The 22,370-nt window shown below is 41.4% G+C and overlaps 1 protein-coding gene across 1 annotated transcript in view; it reads left to right on the top strand.

The window, feature by feature from the left end:
* Positions 1–22,370, top strand: part of LOC121277359 (centrosomal protein of 120 kDa) — a 126,232-nt gene that overhangs the window by 11,361 nt on the left and 92,501 nt on the right. The window contains exons 4-7 of the mRNA XM_041186736.1: positions 266–407; positions 16,314–16,474; positions 17,057–17,254; positions 21,502–21,726. Coding sequence (XP_041042670.1) covers positions 266–407; positions 16,314–16,474; positions 17,057–17,254; positions 21,502–21,726 — 726 coding nt within the window. The remainder of the gene's footprint in view (positions 1–265; positions 408–16,313; positions 16,475–17,056; positions 17,255–21,501; positions 21,727–22,370) is intronic.

Genomic DNA, 22,370 nt, shown 5'->3' with positions numbered 1-22,370 from the left:
TGAATTTTGAATTTTTTCATTTAAGTTGGTTACTAGATTTCTTCAGGTAAGCTTATCCTTAATTATTTTTGAAGCAGATGAGGCACCCATTTATTCTAATTAATAAATTAGGGCTTTTGTTTTTCTGGAAGTGGTGTTAGTATAAGTGATGAGATTTAAATGCAGCACTTAGTACTTTCATTGCCAGCAGCATCACTTGTTAAATGAGAAATGTTGCTCGCTTTTGCTGTTGCAAATTGTGATTGATTTGAAATTTTTATTATAGACACCCAAATGGTATCCCTTGCTCAGCAGCAAATACACAAAAAGTAAACCTGAGATCAGGATTGGCATTGTATTGGAGACCGATGTTAAACCGCAGGTGGAAAGTTTTAAAGCCAGGGAAGCACCACCAAGAGATGGAAGAAGTAAGTATATTTCTTACTACTGCATAATGTTATTCAACTGAACTTTCCTGTAACTATTTCAAAAAATAAGCATCATGTTAAGACTGTATAAAGAGTGAAACCATCCACAGAGCTCCAAAGCTTTTAATACACAAACCTTTGATCTGATTCCAGAGGGGAGTGCTCTGAGCTTTGACTTAATAAGCTAGATTCCTCACCCTGGAAAGATTAATCTAGCAACCAACCAAAGGAATATGAAACATAATGACATAAGCAAAGTAACTCACAATGTTACTATGAGGTGCATTGAGGGTTGAGAATGTAAATTTAAGACAGAAGCCAGGAAACATTTCTTTATGTGGAAGATTAGATGACAGATTATTGTGCTCTGGACATTAAAGGTGGAAAATGTACAGTGTCAGTTCACCAGGATAATACTAGGGAACGAGAGTCTACGGTTGTGAAAAACGATTTGAGCGAGTGGAGCTATTTCCGTTAAAACAGAAGGCTATGAGGAGATTTCATGGAGGTTTTTAAAATGATGAAGGTTTTATTGAAATTAATAGGAAAAACTTTCCTATGGTTGAGAAGTCAGTGATGAGGGCCAACTATTTAAAGTTGTCTGAATCCAAAAAGAAGATAGGAGGAATGGATACAAAATTGGCTGTGACAGGAAACGAGCAGAGGACTGGAGGAAGGTTTATAATGGGGTAACTTCGCCAAGCCAGTGAAGCATTATGAATTGTGAGGAGGATAGTGTTAAATTTCAGAAGAACCTAGACAGGCTGGTGGAATGAGCAGACAAATGACAGATGAAATTTAATGCAGAGAAATGTGAATTGATTCATTTTGGTTGGGAGAATGAGGAGAAACAACATAAAATAAAGGGTACAATTCTAAAGGGAGTGCAGGAGTAGAGGGACCTAGGTGTATATATGCACAAATCATGGAAGATGGCAGTACAGATTCAGAGAGCAGTTAAAGCATATAGGCTTTATAATTGGGGCATAGAATACAAAAACAAGGAGGTTATGATTATAAAAAAAAACTCGGTCGCAGCTGGAGTATTGTGCCAGTTCTGGGCATCATTCTTTAGGAAGGATGTGAGCGCATTAGAGTGGGTGCAGAAAAGATACATGAGAATGTTTCCAGGGATAGGGAACTTCAGTTACATAGATAGATTGGAAAAGCTGGGTGTTCTTGCAGAACAGAAGATTAAGAGAAGATTTGATAGAGTTGTTCAAAATCATGAGGGATCTGGACAGAATAGGTAGGGAGAAACTGTTACCATTGTTGGAAGGATCAAGGACTGAAGGACACCGATTTGAGATGGTGGGCAAAAGAAGCAACAGCGACACGAGGAAAAATGTTTTTCACCTAGCGAGTGGTTAGGATCTGGAATGCACTGCCTGAGAGTATGGTGGAGGCAGATTCAGTCGTGGATTTCAAAAGAGAATTGGATCATTATCTGAAAAGAAAACAATTTCAGAGCTATGGGGAAAAGGCAGGGTAGTGGGACTTGAACGGATGCTCTTGCAGAGAACCGGCACAGGCACAATGGGCCAAATGGCTTCTTCCTGTGTTGTAACCATTCAGTAGCAGAGGAAGGCAGGGCCATGGGGATAGAATTTGACAATGGGATGTGGTTTGGATTGGTCTGGCAAAGAGCCAGTGCAGGCATGATGCGTTGAATGGCTGCCTTTTGTGCTTCAAACTCTGATGGTTCTAATTCGATCAATACGTGAAACAAATTTTGAGGAATGATTGCAATCAGGATATTGGACTTAATTTGAAAAACAACTAGATTCAGTACTTGATCTTGGTAGAGTTGTTATTGTACAAAGATGGGATCAAACAGGCTGAAGAATTGTTTTAATTTGAATTAATATTGTGAAAAATATGGATAAAGAATTCTAACGTGGTTTGTCATGATTCTAAATTGGCACTTTTTGGCGTATTTCATTAAGTATAAATACAACTTTTGGGAGAGATATTTGTTCGCAGATGTTTTAAAACTAGGAGCTGCAAACCTTAGCTAAAATCAGAAGATAAATTTTAAACTTTTGTTGAGATATTATTTGGACATTTTTTTTGTATTTTTTCCATGTTTCAATGTTTTTATTGGTAAAGCTGTTGTCAAGTACCTTGGAACATTTTACTACGTTAAACTAAATGCAAGTTGTTTTAGTGTAAATCATTGGCATGAACTTATTAAGCTAGGTAGTACCAGAGAAATTTGTACTTATTCATTGCAGGTTTTCATTTTGAAATCAATTGTTTATGTATGAAAATGTTAATTTTTCCCATTCCATGTTTTTAAAACCCATTTTCAACTTGTTGGTGCATGTCCTTTCAAGTTGCAGGCATTTAATGGATTGTCAGCCCAAAGCTGCCAGACCTTCTGGTGAAGGGCTATACATCCAGCCTGAATGTTGGACTGCAGGGAGAGGCAATGGTGTATTGGTATTGTTGCTGGACTAGTAATCCAGAGACCCAGGGTAAATGCTCTGGGGACCCAGGTTCGAACCCCAGGTGGTGGAATTTGAATTCAATAAAAATCTGGAACCACAATGATGACTGTAAAAGCCCAGTAATGTCATCCTTACCTGGTCTTGCCTACATAGAAACATAGAAAGCAGGAGTAGGCCATTCAGCTCTTTGAGACATTCATTATGATCATGGCTGATCATCCAACTCAGTAGGCTGCTCCCGCTTTCTCCCCATATCTCTTTGATCCCTTTCATCCCAAGAGCTAGCTCTAACTCCTTCTTGAAAACATACAATGTTTTGGCCTCAACTACTTTCTGTGGTGGCGAATTCCACAGGCTCACCACTCTCTGGGTGAAGAAATTTCTCCTCATCTGAGTCCTAAATAGTCTACCCTGTATCCTCAGACTGTGACCCCTGGTTCTGGACTCCACCACCATCGGGAACATCCTTTCTGCATCTGCCCTGTCGAGTCCTGTTAGAATTTTATGTGTTTCTATGAGATTCCCCCCTCATTCTTCTGAACTCCAGCGAAAACAATCCTAACCGACTCAATCTCTCCTCATATATCAGTCCCGCCATCCCAGGAATCAATCTGGTAACCCTTCGCTGCACTCCCTCTATTGCAAGAACATCCTTCCTCAGATAAGGAGACCAAAACTGCGCACCATATTTCAGGTGTGGTCTCACCAAGGCCCTGTATAATTGCAGCAAGACATCTCTGCTCCTGTACTCGAACTCTCTGGCTATGAAGGCCAACATTCCATTTGCCTTCTTTACCGCCTGCTGCACCTGCATGCTTACCTTCAGCGACTGGTGTACGAGGATACCCAGGTCCCGTTGCACATTTCCCTCAATTTATAGCCGTTCAGATAATAATCTGCCTTCTTGTTTTTGCTATCAAAGTGTATAATCTCACATTTATCCACATTATACTGCACCTGCCATGCATTTGCCCACTCACACAGTTTGTTCAAATCACACTGAGGCATCTCTGCATCCTCCTCCCACCCAGCTTTGTGTCATCTGCAAATTTGGAGATATTACATTTAGTTCCCTCATCCAGTTATCGTGTTGGAGACATTACATTTAGTTCCCTCATACAGTTATCGTGTTGTGTGGTACTACCACCATGCTAAATGGGATAGAGGTGCTGCAGCAGCAGGATTATACTCAAACACAATCTGTAACCTCATGACTCTGCCATTATGATCAAGCCAGGAGATCAACTGAATGTGATGTGAAGAGTGCAGGAGGGCATGCAACAGCAGCACCAAGCATATCTAAAAATAAGGTGAAGCTAAAACACAGGACTACTTGCGTGCCAAACTGAATAAACAGCAAGTGATAGATAGAGCTAAATGATCCCACAATCAATGGATCAGATCTAAGTTCTGCAGTCCTGCCACATCGAGTCATGAATGTTGGTGGACAATTAAACAACGTACTGGAGGAGGAGGCTCCACAAATATCCCCATCCTTAATGATGGGGGAACCCAGCCCACCAGTGCAAAATTAGAAGCATTTACCACAAATCTTCATCCAGAAGTGCTGAGTTGGTGATCCATCTCTGCCTCCTCCTCTGGAGGTCCCCAGCACCACAGGTACCAGTCTTCAGCCAATTCGCTTCACTCCACGTAATATCAAGAAATGGCTGAAGGCATTGGATCGTGCAAAGGCTATGGGCGCTGATAATATTCTGGCATTAGTACTGAAGACTTGTGCTCGAGAACTTGCCGTGCCCCTAGCCAAGCTGTTCCAGTACAGCTACAACACTGGCATCTTCCCAGCTATGTGGAAAATTTCCCAGGTACGCCTTGTACACAAAAAGCAGGACAAATCCAACCCGGCCAATTACTGCCCCATCAGTCTACTCTCGATCATCAGAAAAGTAATGGAAGGGGCCATCAATAGTGCCATAAAGCGGCACTTGTTTATTAATAACCTGCTCACTGACGCCTAGTTTGTATTCCGCCATGGCCACTCAGCTCCTGACCTCATTACAGCCTTGGCTCAAACATGGATAAAATAGCTGAACTCCATATTTGAACCACGGCTGTAATGAGGTCAGGAGCTGAGTGGCACAGGTCAGGACTGTGATGGAATTTCCCACTTGCCTGGATGAGTGCAGCTCCCACACACTGAAGAAACTGAACACTGTCCAGGACAATGCAGTCCCCTTGATTGGCACCATATCTACAAACATTCACTCCCTCCACCACCGATGCACAGTAGCAGCAGTGCGTAACATCTACAAGATGCACTGCAGGAACTCACCGAGGCTCCTTGGACAGCATCTTCCAAACCCACGACCATCTAGAAGGACAAGGGCAGCAGATAGATGGGAACGCCACCGCCTGGAAGTACCCCTCCAAGTCACTCACCACCTGACTTGGAAATATATCGCCATTCCTTCACTATCACTGGGTCAAAATCCTGGAGCTCCCATCCTAATAGCACTGTGGGTGTACCTACACCACTTGGACTGCAGCAGTTCAAGAAGGCAGCTCACCATCACCTTCTCAAGGGCAACTAGGAATGGGCAATAAATACTGGCCCAGCCAGCATGAATAAAAACAAAGACTCATTAAGTTACTCCAACGTGGAGAGCATCCTGGATATGTCACACACACTTGTATTTACCAGTGTGTGTTCTGATTTGTTATTAACAGTTGGAATCATGGCTACTCTGTTTGCTCGGCCCATGCCTGCTAGAGCTCTGAGGCCAGTTGGTGTCTCAGTGCTAAATCTCGGCTGAGATTAGTTTACTTGGCAAGAGTGGGAATCTGATCGGAGACCTTCTGGTCATGTAATCTCATTCCACATCGTGATTTACCTGCTATTTTGGGGGAGATGGATGGAAACATTTGTGGCACATGAGGAGGCCATTTGGCCTATCACGTCCATATTGGCTGAAAAAATTATCCAGTCTAGCCTCTTCTTCCAGCCTTGGCCCATAACCCTATACATTTTGACACCTCAAGTATATATCTAAGTGTTTTTTAAATATTATGAGGGTTTCTGCAGCACATTTGGGTAGTGAGTTTCAGACTCCTGCCACCCTCTGAATGAAAATAGTTACTCCACTCCCCTCTCATCCTTCCACCAATTTCTTTAAATTTATGCCCCCTCCTTGACCTCTCTGATAATGGAAATCAGTCCTTCCTTTCCCACCCGATCTGAGCCCCTCAATTTTGTATACCTCACTTAGACCTCCCTTCAGCCTCCTTTATTTCAAAGAAAACAAACCCAGCCTATCCAATCTTTCTTCATAGCTAAAATTCTCTATTCCTGAAACCATTCTGTTGTATATCTTTTATACTCTCTGGTGTGATCACTTCCTTTCTGTAATTCAGTGACCAGAAACGTATGCAGTACTCTTGCTGTTGCTAGTGTTTTATACAGTTCTTGCATAACTTACCTGCTCTTATTGTCTTTGCCCTGTACAATAAAGAGAAGTATCTCATGTGTCTTATTAACTACCTTATCTACCTCTCCTGTTACCTTCCGGGATCTGTGAACATGCAATCTGAGCTCCCTTTTGTTCCTCTATACTTGTCAGAATCTGACTATTTATTGTGCATTCCTTTGTCTTCCCTGAATGCATTATCTTACATTTCTCTGGAATGAATTCCATTTGTCACTTAACAGCACCCCATTAACTACAACCCCACTCATCCATTGAAATTTTTGTGCCGTCAACAGTTTTCTTCCTCACTATCATTCACGTGGCCAATTTCCATTTCAGCTGCAAACTTTCTTATTCATACCCGCTATATTTAAATTTAAATCATTGCTATATCCCATGAATAGTAAGGGACCCAATACTAAGCCCCGTGGGACTCCACAGTAAACAGCCTTTCAGTCACAAAAGCACCCATTGACCATTGTCCTTTGCTTCCTGGCACTGAGCCAATTCTAGATCTAACTTGCCATTTTTCCTTGGATCTAATGAGCTTTTAATCATCTGACCAACCTGACATGTGGAGTCTTGTCAAAAGCCTTGCTAAACTCAATATAGGCTACATCAAACATGCTACCCTCATTGACTCTCCTTGTTATGTTACCTCTTCAAAGAATTCACTCAAGTTAGTCAGACACGACCTTCCCTTAACAAATCCATGCTGGCTGAACTTCATTAATCCATGCCTCTCTAAATGACGATTTGTACTGTCTCAGAATTTTTTCCACTAATTTTCCCAACACCGAGGTTAACTGACTGACCTGTAATTGGACTATCCTTTCCTCTCCTTTAAACAGTGGTACAACATTAACAGTCCTTCAACTTCATGCCTGTAGCCAGAGAGGATTGGAAAATAATTGTCAGAGCCTCTGCTATTTCTTCTCTGAGCAATCTGGGTTATATTTCATCTGAGCCTTGTGATTTATCCACTTTCAAGGATGTTAAACCCTCAATATTTCCTCTCTTACAATGTTTATCCCTTCCAATCATTCACACTCCTCCTTAACTGCAATGTCTGCTTCACCCTCCTTTGTGGAAGCAGATGCAATGCGTCCTTTAAGAACCATGCCCACACCATGTACCGCAGCACATAAGCTATCTTCTAATCAGCCCTACACTTGCCTTGGTTATTTTCTTGCTCTTCATGTATTTATGAAACATCTTTGTGTTTTCCTAGATTTTATGTGTCAACAGTTTTTCATACCCTCTCTTTGCTTTCATAATTTGCTTCTTAATTTCACTCCCAAACATCTGTGCTCCTTTAGATTTCAGCAGTATTGAGCTCTTAGCACCTGACACAAGCACTTCCTTTTTTTTTTAAACCTTATCCTACTTAATGCTTTTTGACATCCAGTGGGATCTTGATTTGGGAGTCCCACCCTTATCTTAGTGGGAACATATTTGTTCTGAACTCTGTCTCCTTGTTGAATGCCTCCCACTGCTCTGACACTGATTTACCTGTTACCAGTCCACTTGTGCTAAATCACATCTTACCTTTCTCTAATTTAACACTTTTAGTCTTGATCTACCTTCTTTTCTAGTACTATGCTAAATCTAACTGAATTATGATTATGACCACCAAAATGATCACACTGCCCAGCTTCATTTCCTAAAATTAAGTCCAGAACTGCCCCTTCTCTTGTTTGCCTTGCTATGTACTGGCTGAAACATGCTCTTCTGAAAGCATTTTAAAGATCTGTGCCTTCTACAGCTTTTATTTTGAATTTATCCCAGTTCATGTTAGGGTAGATGAAATCTATTATTGCCCTGTTGTTTCTGCACTGCTCTGCAATTTGCCTACTTTTTGCTTTTTTATCTCCTTTCTTCCCAAGGAACTGCTGTCCTCCTCAGCAGTGTTTAGAACAGAATACTGGTTAGAGAGTGAGATGCTTGCCTTGACTGTATGACAATCATCCATTTCCTCTCTGCACAGCTGCAGGAGTGACTATTTCCAGAATTGCGCTATTCACATAACTCTCAGCCTTATGGATGCACCGCAGTGTCGCCAGCTGCTGCTCAAGTTCTAAAACCTGGAGCCTGAACTCCTCAAGCTGGTGGCACTTCCTTCACACATAGTGATACAGGACATGGAAGTGTCCTGGAGTTTCCATATGGCGTAGAAACTGCATCCACCGGAACTGAGATCCCTTGCCATGCCACTATTTATTGGACTACTATCTAAACTTAACACAAATAAAACTCAGCCTGCTTAAAATTTACCAAAGTTAAAACTTGCCAAATTTAAAATCTTTTATTATACACTAACTACATTTTTATAGTTTAACCCACTCTCCTGACTTGGAGCAAAACAGATAATGGTAATACTCACCAAGCAATCATATATCTGTTTCCCGTTGGCATCATTTCTTGATTTTTTTCGCTGCCAAATATATGCTGCCACTGCTCCTTCTTAGGCTGCTGCTCAGGTCTGCACTCAGCAGAGAGTCTTGTCTCCCATTCTATCTATTGTTGCAGCCACCCCTTCTCATGTTGCTGCTTGTGTCTGGGCTCTGTGTTCCTTTCTAAAATATAACTTGTAAGTCGCAATAATTTTAAATGTATCCTTCTCAGGAAGAAAAGGTAATATTTTAAAAATGTAGCTTATCTCTCCTTCAGGTTTATTCAGTGTTCAAAGCCTTTTAGCATATTTAAAATAAATGTTTGCATAGAGATTGCCTTCACTGGTATGCTTAAATCAGAAAGGGACATTGTCTGTTTTGTTCAAATCCAAGCCAGCTCAGCTCACCGTCTATTATTTTTCTTACCTCTTGCTTCCTCTTCTTTTAAATCTTTCATGTTTATTAAAAAATGTTGCATTTATACTATATTCGAAGTTAAAGCGCAAATTTCTTATTAGGAACTCCTTAATGCACACCTGTATGATCCAAACGTTTGAAAGGTGGATTACCTGCATTCCATTTCATTGGAAAGAAGGCATTAGTTGGTCAGGATGCAGAGCTTTCATTAGGTGGTAGGGTCTGGAGGAATTTGTTTCTGTTTTTCACAGTCAAAACAAGTACCAAGTAAATTTATTATAACAAGCAGGAGAGATAAAGGGGAACCAGTAGATGTAATATTTCTGGATTTCCAAAAGGCATTTGATAAGGTACTGCACATAAGGCTACTTAATAAGATAAAAGCCTATGGTGTTAGGGGTAGTATATTAGCATCGATAGAGGATTAGCTAACTAATAGAAGACAGAGAGTTGGGATAAGGAGGGCATTTTCAGGATGGCAAGTAACTAGTGGAGTGTCACAGGGATCAGTGCTGGGCCCACAATTATTTACAATATATATTAATGACTTGGATAAGGGAAATGAATGTACTATCGCCAAGTTTGCAGATGACACAAAAATAGGTGGGAAGACAAGCAGTGAGGATGACGCAAAGAGTTTACAGAGGGATATAGACAGGTTAAATGAGTGGGCAAAAACTTGGCAGATGGAGTATAACATGGGAAAATGTGAGGTTATGCACTTTGGCAGGAATAATAGAGGAGCTGAATATTATTTAAATGGAGAAAGACTGCAGAAGGCTGCAGCACAGAGTGACTTGGGAGTCCTTGTGTGTGAATCCCAAAAAGCTAACATACACGTTCAGCAGGTAATAGGGAAGGCAAATGGAATGTTGGCCTTTATTTCAAAAGGAATGGAGTATAAAAATAGGGAAGTCTTGCTAAAACTATACAAGGCACTAGCAAGACCACACTTAGAATACTGTGAACAATTTTGGTCCCCTTATCTAAGGTTGTCTCCCTTTGTGGGAGAGTCTAGGGCCAGAGGGCATAACCTCAGAGCAAAGACACAGATGAGGAGGAATTTCTTCACTTGGAGTGTAGTGAATCTGTGGAATTTTTTTACCACAGAGGTCTACAGAGGATGGGTTGTTAAGTATAGTCAAGGCTGAGGTAGACAGATTTTTAATTAGTAAGGGAATCAAGGGTTATGGGGACAAAGCAGGAAAGTGGAGTTGAGGATTATCAGATCAGCCATGATATCATTGAATGGCGGAGCAGACTCGAAGGGCCAAATGTCCTGCTTCTGCTCCTATGTCCTTTGGGAGAGGAGAGATCCCTTTTTGTTGCATTTTTTGTAAGTTTTTTTTTTGTGGTCAGGGTGATAGGAATGCTTTATTTTAACAGATGGAAAAAGACTATTGACTTCAGTTGCCTGAAATGATTGATTATCCACAGCAGCTTTCCATATTAAATAGATTTAGATGCTAATCTTAGAAATCTTATTCTAATTCAATGGCTTTGGTGTTTTTCTGAGAATTTTATTTGTCTGTATGTAGGCTATAGGTGTAACAGTATAGGACAATAAATAGTTTGAGTTTAATAGTTGAAGTTTTTAAAATTTGTAGGGGAGGGGTTGGGTGCAAAATCATAAGTTATTACTTAGTTAATTAGTTATTTGTTGTATTGGAAGAATTAAATTGAAATTTCCACAAATCTATCTATCATTTAATGTCACTGGTTTTGAATGCAATGTTGTTTTGACTGGGAGCAGAGTTGAGAGCTCCACATCAACCAACTTGAAAGAAATATTCAGTCAGTAGTTATGACAAGTATAACATAATATTCCAAAGATAATTAATTTTACCATACTTGGAAGACCTCAAGGACATGGCACAAAAGTTGATGTATTATACTTCTCAGTGTCAGTGGATCACCTTCAAAATAACTGATAGCATCAACAGGATCTGATTTATCCTAACACTAATCAGATCCAGATTTCAGATTAAACATCCAGCAAGTATTTTTATTTACAAAAAGTATGATGTGTTCTGTTTTAAAGGATTAGCTAGAGTACTGAATATTTCACTTAGAGCTGGATTTTACGGCCCCCCCGTGGTGGGGAGGGCACATGAAATATGATGGGTGGCCAGCCCACCACCTTCCTGCCCACTCCCCAACGTGGTCCCCATAAGACAGTAGGCAGGCTGGTGCCAAAATCAGCAACCTGGCCACCGTTTAAATCAAAAATAATTAACGGGCAATTGAGTTTGTTAACAAGCCAATTGACCTGAATATTATGCTGCCCATGCCATAGTAGGCAGGTGAGCGGGAGTGGGAAGGCTGTTTATTTAACACGACGTGTTAAATGGTGAGGGGGTGGGGTACATCCTTCGGGGGTGCCTTATGCGCATCAGAGGCACCCCTTCAACAAGATAATCCTGCTCCCTTTTGTGCCTCCCTGCATGGCTTCCAAAACCAGTTGCTGCAACCATCTTGTCCCCTCACTAGGATGCCCAATATCTTCCCACCCTAAAAACCTGAGACTTGCCTTAGCCTGGGATCCATTGCTTTTCTTCCCAGAGTCTGCAGGGGAAGTGCCCACTAATGAATTCTGGTGCTGCGGCGACTGCTAGAGCTGCCAGCCAGTCAGATGTGTTAGCGGCTCTTGTGGGCAGAACTATCTCCCATTGAGAGGTGGAAGTCCCGCACTTTGCTTGTTTAGCCTGTCCCGGCATGTTTTTTAAAAATTCATTCACAGGATGTGGGCTTCGCTGGCTGGGCCAGCATTTATTGCACACCACTAATTGCCCTTGAAAAGGTGGTGGTGAGCTGTCTTCTTGAACCGCTGCAGTCCATGTGATGTAGGTACATCCACAGTGCTGTTAGGAAGAGATTCCCAGGATTTTGATCCAGCAACAGTGAAGCAATGGCGATATATTTCCAAGTCAGGATGGTGAGTGACTTGGAGGAGAACTTCCAGGTAGTCGTGTTCCCATCTGTCTGCTGCCCTTGTCCTTCTAGGTGGTAGTGGTCATGGGTTTGGAAGGTGCTGTCTAAGGAGTCTTGGTGAATTCCTGCAGTGCATCTTGTCGATAGTACACACTGCTGCTCCTATGTGTCGGTGGTGGAGGGAGTGAATATTTGTTTATGTGGTGCCAATCAAGTGGACTGCTTTGTCCTCAACGGTGTCCAGCTGTTTCATTGTTGTAGGAGCTGCACTCATCCAGACAAGTGGGGTGTATTCCATCACATTCCTGACTTGTGCCTTGTAGATGCTGGGCAGGCTTTGGGGAGTCAGGAGGTGAGTTATTCGTCGCAAGATTCCTAGCCTCTGACCTGCTTTTGTACCCACAGTATTTATATGGTGAGATCAGTTCAGTTTCTGGTCAAGGGTAGCCCCCAGGATGTTGATTGTGGGGGATTCGGTGATGGTAATGCCATCAAGGGGTGATGGTTGGATTCTCTCTTGTTGGAGATAGTCATTGCCTGACACTTGTGTGGCGTGAATGTTACTTGCCACTTGTCAGCAGAAGCATGGATATTGTCCAGGTCTTGCTGCATTTGGGCATAGACGGCTTCAGTATCTGAGGAGTCGTGAATGGTGTTCAACATTGCGCAATCGTCAGTGAACATCCCCACTTCCGACCTTATTTTGGAAGGAAGATCATTGATGAAGCAGCTGCAGATGGTTGGGCCTAGGACACTACCCTGAGGAACTCCTGCAGTGATGTCCTGGAGCTGAGATGACTGACCTCCAACAACCACAATCACCTTCCTTTGTGCTAGGTATGACTCCAACCAGTGGAGAGTTTCCCCTGATTTCCGTTGACTCCAGTTTTGCTAGGGCTCCTTGATGCCACACTCGGTCAAATGCCGCCTTGATGTCAAGGGCAGTCACTCCCACCTCACCTCCAGAGTTCAGTTCTTTTGTCCATTTTTGAACCAAGGCTGTAATGAGGTCAGGAGCTGAGCGGCTTTGAAGGAACCCAACCTGGACATCAATGAGCAGGTTATTGCCAAGCAAGTGCCACTTGATAGCACTATTGATGACCCGTTCCATTACTGATGATCGAGAGTACACTGATGGGGTAGTAATTGGCTGGGTTGGATTTGTCCTACTTCTTGTGTACAGGGCATAAGTGGGCAATTTACCGCAAAGCCGTGTAGATGCCAGTGTTGTAGCTGTACTGGAACATCTTGGCTAGGGGCCCGACGAGTTCTGGAGCACAAGTCTTCAGCACTATTGCCGGAATATTGTCAGGGCCCATAGCCTTTGTAGTATCCAGTGCCTTTAGCCGTTGCTTGATATCACATGGAGTGAATCAAATTGACTGAATATTGGCATCTGTGATGCTGGGGACCTCCGGTGGAGGCCGAGATGGATCATCCACTCAGCACTTCTGGCTGAACATTATTGCGAATGCGTCAGCCTTATCTTTTGCACTGCTGTGCTGGCTCCTCCATCATTGAGCATGGGGATATTTGTGGAGCCTCCTTCTCCAGTGAGTTGTTTAATTGTCCACCACCATTCGCGACTGGATGTGGCAGGACTGCAGAACTTATCTGATCTGATCCATTGGTTGTGGGATCGCTTAGCTCTATCACTTGCTGCTTATGCTGTTTGGCACGCAAGCTTCACCAGGTTGACACCCTCATTTTTAGGTATACCTGGTGCTGCTCCTGGCATGCCCTCCTGTACTCTTCATTGATCCCCTGGCTTGATTGTAATGGCAGAGTGGGGGATATGCCGGGCCATGAGGTTACAGATTGTGTTTGAGTACAATTCTGCTGCTGCTGATGGCCCACAGCTCCTCATGGATGCCCAATCTTCAGTTGATAGAACTGTTCGATATCTATCCCATTTAGCATGGCGGTAGTGCCAAACAACACAATGGAGGGTATCCTCAATGTGAAGGCAGGACTTCGTCTCCACAATGACCGTGTGATGGTCACTCCTACTGATACTGTCATGGACAGATGCATGTGTGTCAGACAGGTTGACGAGGATGAGGTCAAGTATGTTTTTCCCTCTTGTTGGTTCCCTCACCGCCTGCCCCAGACCCAGTCTCACAGCTGTGTTATTTAGGACTCGGCCAGCTCGATCAGTAGTGGTGCTACCTAGCCATTCTTGGTGATGGACAATGAAGTCCACCCAGAGAACATTCTGTGCCCTTGCCAAGTGATGTTCAACATGGAAGAGCACTGATTCATCAGCTGAGGGAGGATGGTAGGTGGTAATCAGCTGGAGGTTTCCTTGCCCATGTTTGACCTGATGCCATGAGACTTCATGGAGTCCGGAGTCGATGTTGAGGACTCCCAGGGCAACTCTCTGCCGACTGTATACCACTGTGCTGCTACCTCTGCTGGGTCTGTCTTGTTGGTGGTTCAGGACCTACCCAGGGATGGTGATGGTGGGGTCTGGGATATTATCTGTAAGGTATGATTCCGTGAGGATGACCATGTCAGGCTTTGCTTGACTAGTCTGTGAGACAGCTCTCCCAATTTTTGCACTAGCCCCCAGATGTTAGTGAGGAGGAATTTTTGGGTCGATACGGCTGCGATTGCTGTTGTCGTTTCCGGTCGATGGGTCGATGCTGGGTGGTCCATCCGGTTTTGTTCCTTTTTTGCCTCTTTGTAGAGGTTTGCTACAGCAGAGGGGCTTTAAGAGTCAACCACATTGCTATGGGTCTGGGGTCACATGTAGGTCAGACCAGGTAAGGACGACAGATTAGTGAACGAGATGGGTTTTTACAACAATCGACAATGGTCATCATTGGACTTTTAATTCCAGATTTTTATTGAATTCAAACTTCACCATCTGTCATGGCGGGATTCGAACCCAGGTCCCCAGAGCATTACCCTGGGTCTCTGGATTACTAATCCAGCGACTTCCACTATGCCATCACCTCCCCTTATTGCTGTGGAATGGCCTTTTTTTAAGTCACTTGGTTTGAAAGCGACTTTTGTAATGGCGGTGGGGGGAGGGGGGCGAGTGATAAGCACTTCCCTGCCCCCAGTAAAATTCAGCTCTTGGTTTTCTTTACTGCCTCTCTCATCGTCTTGCTTCATATACTTATTCTTTCTCTTCAAAACCAACAAAAGTATTCCCATAGCATTCTTCACCTTGGGTAAATGATGTTCAACATTAAGTATTATAAAATTCTTTCAAAAACTTCGACCAATCACAGCAAACAAATCACTTTATTTCAGTCATTTTAAAAGCTGTTTCAGCCAGAATAGTTTGAAATTATAGATGATGAATGAATCAGCCTAATATTTTAAGGAACTTTCTGAAGCTAACAACTTACAGTACTAGAGATAAATTTCTTTTGTTGAGCTAGAGAAATCGTAAGTTGTATGTTTCACATTTTTAACAATACATAAACTTGAATTTTGCTGACAACTATTTTAGAGGGAATAAATTCATTCTTGTTTGATTTTCATTGAACTGGGCAAATATACGAGAAGGGTTTATGTATCAAATTTACTTGTAACTTCTAACCTTTCATGTTAGTATGGTAGATAAAACATGATTAAATCTGTCTTTTTTTAGTAAGATAGCTAAGTTCTGAAAAATCAGCCATGAAATTAGCCTCAACTACACGGTCCTGTATAGAAAGACGAAAACTCTTTTTTGTGAATGTTGCTTGTTTACTTCACAGATTTTGATGAAATTGTAGTTAACTGAAATAATTAACCCTGTGATTAACCTATCAATTGTACTTCTCCTGTTTCTATTAAATTTGTAGTGATTTTTCTTACAAATCTTACTTTAGATTTTTGAGACTCCTAGTCAAAAAAAATTACAGCCTTCATTGCACTTACATCCCAAAAGACAATTCCATGTTCAATTTGAATTCTCCCCTGTCTAAGAGAAAAACACAAATTCTTGTACATGGTATCTACATGTCTCTGTAAAAATGCTGGAAATATAGAGCTGATTAATCTGTTTGTGTAGAAAGGACCAATTGTGAAGTTTTGGTTGTATTTCCTTAAGATTTTTTTAATCTTCAGAACTCAGTAACTTAAAGTATTCTAGATATAATATGAATAATGTAATTGTACTTGTAAAGGAACCACTTCTAACAATGTGAGGGCTTTCCTTCAAAACAAGAATAAAATGTTCATTTTATTTTCTTCAAAACCGATTTTGAACAAACCCAGTAGATTCAGAGTCATAACGCTGTAGCTGAAATGCAACAATTGAAATGCCTTCTAAACTATTCTCATAATTTATAGTGATAGAAACTTCGCCACATCCCTTTCTGGATCTGAACCCCAAGACTCTGACAGCAATTCTGAATGAGGAAGAAAGCTATTATCAAATTGGGCCTGCAGAATACTGCACTGACTTCTTTATGCTTTCTGTGACCATTGCATTTGCAACGCAGTTAGAACAGGTTGGTGAAATCACTAGTCTCAAGTTATAAGTTGTAATGTTAATCATGTAGCCATACTGTTGAAATATGTGCTTCATACTGCCTTTTACAGAATCTAAATAAGCTTCTTCGCATAAAAGTCTTGAGAATAGTTTAATTAAATCTCCCATCGCCTAGAACTTCACTCACTGCTGATATTTATATTTTTTTGATGCAAGTCAAATTTGTCATTCTGTTTAAAGACAACCAGAAAACTAGAGTGCCAAATAGAGTGAGTTGAGCCAGTTTGTCCTGTAATGTGAAAAAACTCCCAACTTATTCATTTTCTAAATGAATTGGGCTGGCTAACCACCAAACTGAAAGGAATTTCTTAATGAAGCTCACAGTGGAACCGTAAATGGGTTTTAAAATGATACTGTCCAGTGATGGATGTATTTGAAGGAGTTGCTGCTTATATCTGATTTTTACAGTTAAAATTTTGGTCTTGTCATTACTAAATGTTGCACCAAAGGTTTATTTGTAATTTTTCTCTTAATAATGTGGATAGTTGTATATATAAAAATTTTGACATTAATATGGAGTATAACTTTGTACTTTTCCCAGTTGATTCCTAGTGCAGTTAAGCTTCCAGAGGACAGACCTGAATTTTTCTTTTACTACACTTTGCTGGGAAACGATGTCACCAATGATCCTTTCAGTGACCTGATGAATCCTAATTTTGCACCTGAACGAGCTTCAGTGAGGATTCGTAGTAGACTAGAAATTCTCCGGCTATTCTTATCTTCGCAACCAAGTCTCCATGTAGGTTTAATATTATAGGATACACGTGTGTAGTTTGAAGTAACATAGGGAGCGGTAAGATGGCCACTCCAGAGCACAGTATTTCCCACTTCTGAGCAGACTGCTCCATTATCTATAAGATAAAAACAAAAAAACTGCGGATGCTGGAAATCCAAAACAAAAACAGAATTACCTGGAAAAACTCAGCAGGTCTGGCAGCATCGGCGGAGAAGAAAAGAGTTGACGTTTCGAGTCCTCATGACCAGTCAAGTTCTGTCGAAGGGTCATGAGGACTCGAAACGTCAACTCTTTTCTTCTCCGCCGATGCTGCCAGACCTGCTGAGTTTTTCCAGGTAATTCTGTTTTTGTTCTGCTCCATTATCTGTTTGGGGGCGTGTTGTTGTGATTGGTTCATTGTCTCTGTGGGGGTGTTTTGTTGTGAATTGACCTCGAAGGGCAAAAGCTAACAGAAGGTATATTTGCATCTAATCACATTAAACACAATGTTGAAAAAGTAAAATGATATTTAAAAAAGGGGGTGATTTCTTGGGGGTCTCAAACAATGTTTTTAAATAGTAATACTTTGTAGTTTATTAATCCTGCTATCTGGGTAAATTAATTTCATGTCCAGAGTAATGGGACTGACTTAAAAACATTGTCAAGTAAATTATTTACATCTCCATTGCAATGTGTTTATCTCCATCGTCTCAAGCTACTTTATCTGAACCTCTGGCCTTGTACTTACCAAGCCTACCACCTGAAAACACTATTTTTCTGATTGGTCTTTTGTGCAATTCCCCTACTTGTCATCAACCATTGATGGCAGAGACTTTAATTGAGACTAGCTCACCAGAATTCCCCCAATAAATCTCTGACATGGTATCTCCCACTCCCACTTCATTTTTAAAAGATCTGAAGACCTATCACCTATCAGTCATGCATATCTATCTTTCTGCCTATCTGTGAAGTGCTTTAGAACATCCATTGTTTTAACAAAGTTGTATAATTGTATGTTACTGCTGCTCATAATCTTGCCGTTCAACATACCAATGATTTAATTAATAAATCAGGAAGCACTACCTTGTGTTACAAAGAATTACCTTAAATTTATAGCATAGAAACAGGCCACTCGGCCTAACTCGACTGTGCCGGTGTGTAAGCTCCACATTAGTCTCCTCTCACTTTACTTTATGCAATTCCAACTGCTTATTCTATTCCTTTTTCATTCATGTAACTTCCCTTTAAAAGCATCTATGTTATTTGTTTCAACTATTCCTTGTGGCAGAAAAATTCACATTCTAACCACTCTTTGGGTAAAGCATTTTCTCTTGAATTTATACTGGGTTTATTAGTTTCTACCTTATATTGGTGACCCCTAGTTTTAACCACAGCCCCCTCCAACCCTGCACCACCCACAATAATTGGAAACATCTGCTCTATGTCTACCTCATCAAGCTGCTTCGTAATTTTAAAGACCCCTCTATCCTCTTTTTTAGAGAAATGAGTCCCAGCTGTTCAGTCTTTGCTGATGGCTATAATGTCTTAATTTTGGGGTTGTCTTTTTAAATCCCTTTCACAACTTCTCTAACGCTTTATATTGTTTTATGATAGTTGGAGATGAGAACTGTGCAGTTAAGTATAATCTAACCAAGTATTTATGTTCTACACAAGTTTAGAGTTTCTTGCTTTTCAATTCTATTCCCCTAGAAATGAACCTCAGTGCTTTATTTGCATTTTTATGCCCATGTTAACTTGCATTGCTACTTTTACTGAATTGTGAATGCGTGCCCTTAGACCTCTTTTCCCCTCCACCCCACTTTGGCTCTTATTTTTCAAGAATTCTGTGGCTTCCTTATTCATCCTACCAAAATGCAGCACCTTACATTTATCTATGTTGAAACTCATTAGCATATTCTACAAGTTCAGTGGTGTCATCTTGTATTGTTGAAATCACAAGTAAGTTGTAACTGGTTTTAAGAAAATGAGATGTTGCCTTAAACCACTGCTGTCCCTGTGGCAAAAGAGCTCCCATTGTGCTGTTAGCTAGGGTGTTCAGCAAAAATGAAGGAACAATGACATATTTCTTTTATATTTTGATGTATTTCTGGATGGTATCGTGCTTGAGAGTTTTTGGAGCTGCGCTAATCCAAGCAAGTGGAGAGGATTCCATCACGCTCCTGACTTGTGCTTTGTAGATGATGGACAGGCTTTGAGGAGTCAGAAGATGAGACATTTGCCTCAGAATATCCAGTGTCTGACACGCTCTTATAGCCTCGGTACATTATATGTTATTTTTATATGGCTGGTTCAGTTTAATTTCTGGTAATGGTAAGCCCCCAGGATGTTGATGGTGAGGGATTCAACGAAGACAATGCTGTTGAATGTCAAGGGAAGGTGTTTAGACACTCTTGTTGGACATTGTCACTCTTGGCACTTGTGTAGCATGAATATTACTTGCCACTTATGAGATAAAGCCTGAAGATCTTATCGCATAAGGTCACAGATTGCCTTATTATCTGAATAGAATGTGCCTATGCTTCCTGAAGTTCAGAAGAATGAGAATTGATCTCTTTGAAACACAAGATTCTGAAAGGGCTTAACAGGATAAATGCTGAGAGACTATTTCCCTTGGCTGGAGAAACTAGACCTAGGGGGCGCAGCCTCAGGTTAAGGGATCAGTCATTTGGGGCTGAGATGAGGAGAAATTCTTTACTGAGATAGTTGTGAACCTTTCAGACTTTTCTATCCCAGAGAACTGTGAATGTCCAGTTGTTGAGTATATTCGAGGCTTAGGTTGAAAGACTCTTGGAAACTAAAGGAATCAAGGGACATGGGGTGAAAAAATGGAATTAAGGTTGAAGGTAAGCGATGATCTTATTATGATGGGGGGACCTTGGGAGAAGGCCAAGATGGATCCTTCACTCAACACTTCTGATTGAAGATGGTTTCAAATACTTCGGCCTTGTCTTTTGCACTCGTGCTGGGCGGTACCATCATTGAGGATGGAGATGTTCAAAGTATCTCCTCTTACTGTTGGTTAAATTTCCATCAGGACAAGGACTGGATGTGATAGGTTACAGATCGTGTTGGAATGCATTTATACTGTTCTTGATGGTCCTGAGTGCTTCATTTTTGAGCTGTGCAATCAGTTCTATTCCATTTAGCACATTGGCATTGCCACACAGGTCGCTAGAGGGAGTCCACAGAATGAAGACTGGGCTACATGTATACAAGAGCTTTGCAGTTTGTTCCTCCTGCTGTCATTGACAGGTGCCCTCTGGGACAAGTAGTTTGGTGAAGATATGGTCAAGGACACATTTCTCTCACCACCTGCCAAGGGCCCAGCCGATAGCTTCGTCTTCAGGACTCAGCCAGCTTGATCAATAGGGGTACTACTGAACCAACCTTGGTGATGGACAGTCCCCCACCTCAAATACATTCTGTGCCCTTGTTGCCCTCAGTGGTTCTTACAAGTGGCTTTGAGCATGCAACTGAGGTAGGACTATAGGTGGTAATCAACAGCAGTTTCCTCGCACATAGTTCACTTGCTGCTATGAGACATCATGGGATCCAGGGTCACTCCTTCCTGGTTGTATACCCTTTGCCACCACTGTTTGGTGTTTCCTGTCAGTGGGACAAGGTATAGCCAGGTATGGAAATGGAGAAGTCCTGGAACATTTGTTGTAAGGTATGATTCAGTGAGTTTGACTATGACAGGCTGTTGCTTGACTCGTCTCTGGGACAGCTCTCTCAATTTTGGCACAAGGCCTCAGGTGATAGTGGAGAAGATTGACTGGGCTGAGTGTGCCTTTGTTGTGTCCAAACCTGATGCCTTTTTCAAAACTGTGGTCTGTCTGGTTTTATTATTTTTTGTGGTAGTTTGGTACAACTGAGTAGCTTGATGGGCCATTTCTGTGGGCAGCTAAGAATCAGGCACATTGCTGTGGTTCTGGCATGATATAGAAGAGAGACCTGGGGCAGGATTTTACACTGGTGGGATTTTACGCTCCTGTCAAAGTCAATGGACTTTTGAATGGCTTGCTGCATTTTACGGCCCCATCTCTGGTAAGGGTGGCAGCTTTTTTTCCCTTAAGGGCATTAGTGAACTTGATGGGTCTAAGCTGAAATATTAATATTTTAAACATGGAATTTTAAAATGTGTAATGTCCAGTAATGCTTATGTCTCTAGTTGCACCTAGACTTCTCTTAGTTGCATTTAGATCCACCATCCATTGACATTGGACTTTGTCTTTTCTTTTAAACTTCAGATTCATTTGTGCTGTGGAGATAGGTCACTGGGCAGTACAGAGATCTCATTTGCAGGATTATTAAAAGGAGACCAAGAAATAGATCAGCATCCCGTAGCAATTGAAGGAGCATTTCCTTTGGTGGCACCTAACAAAGCAAAGCAAAAGGTGCCTCCTCTGCCACTTGAGTTGTGCCCTACTGTGGGAGTGTCAGTAACTCTAAGGAAAGAAGGAATACATTCTCAGGTAATTATTGTCTGTTTTATTTCAGTGTAATTTATGATGCAATTTTCTCTCTTGTGTTTGTTTCCGGTCAAGTTTTAATTTTCTGTAAACCTGTAGGAATAGCAATAATTCTTTCTTTATGAATAATTGTGTGGGGAGAATTGGAGATATGGTTTGTAATTATATTTTTTAAAAAATGGTAGTCGGGATGAATAAAATTGTTACCAATGCACCCATCCATCTTTCTTAAAATATCAAAAGTCTTGCAGCTGCACACCCATTCTTTCAAGTTTTCTATTATAAATTCCTAATTCTACATTTACAATGAAAATTATCTTTGAAAACTCATCACAATGTAATTGTGCCCTCCTACCAATGGAGGTGCGGTAGTGCCACCACTAGCAGGAATGCATAATTACAGCGTGGCAGATTCACATCTTCAGTTTCCATTTTAAACATGTAACTGTGCGAATAGGAGTTTAGAATTGAAACACAAGAATAACAATACATTGTGCGACATTAACATTGAGACTGCAGTACACCTACACACTCCAGTCTGTTTATTTTACATCCTTGAATCCTGCTTCCTCTGAAGACTATGCTGGACTTGACTGAATGCCATTGGAGATAAATGAGTACCACATAAAAGGATTATTTCTAAATTA

Source organism: Carcharodon carcharias, chromosome 4 (assembly GCF_017639515.1).
Source record: "Carcharodon carcharias isolate sCarCar2 chromosome 4, sCarCar2.pri, whole genome shotgun sequence".
Taxonomy (NCBI): Eukaryota; Metazoa; Chordata; class Chondrichthyes; order Lamniformes; family Lamnidae; genus Carcharodon; species Carcharodon carcharias.
Note: the sequence above shows the minus strand (reverse complement) of the source record. Positions and strands in the feature narration are given on the sequence as shown.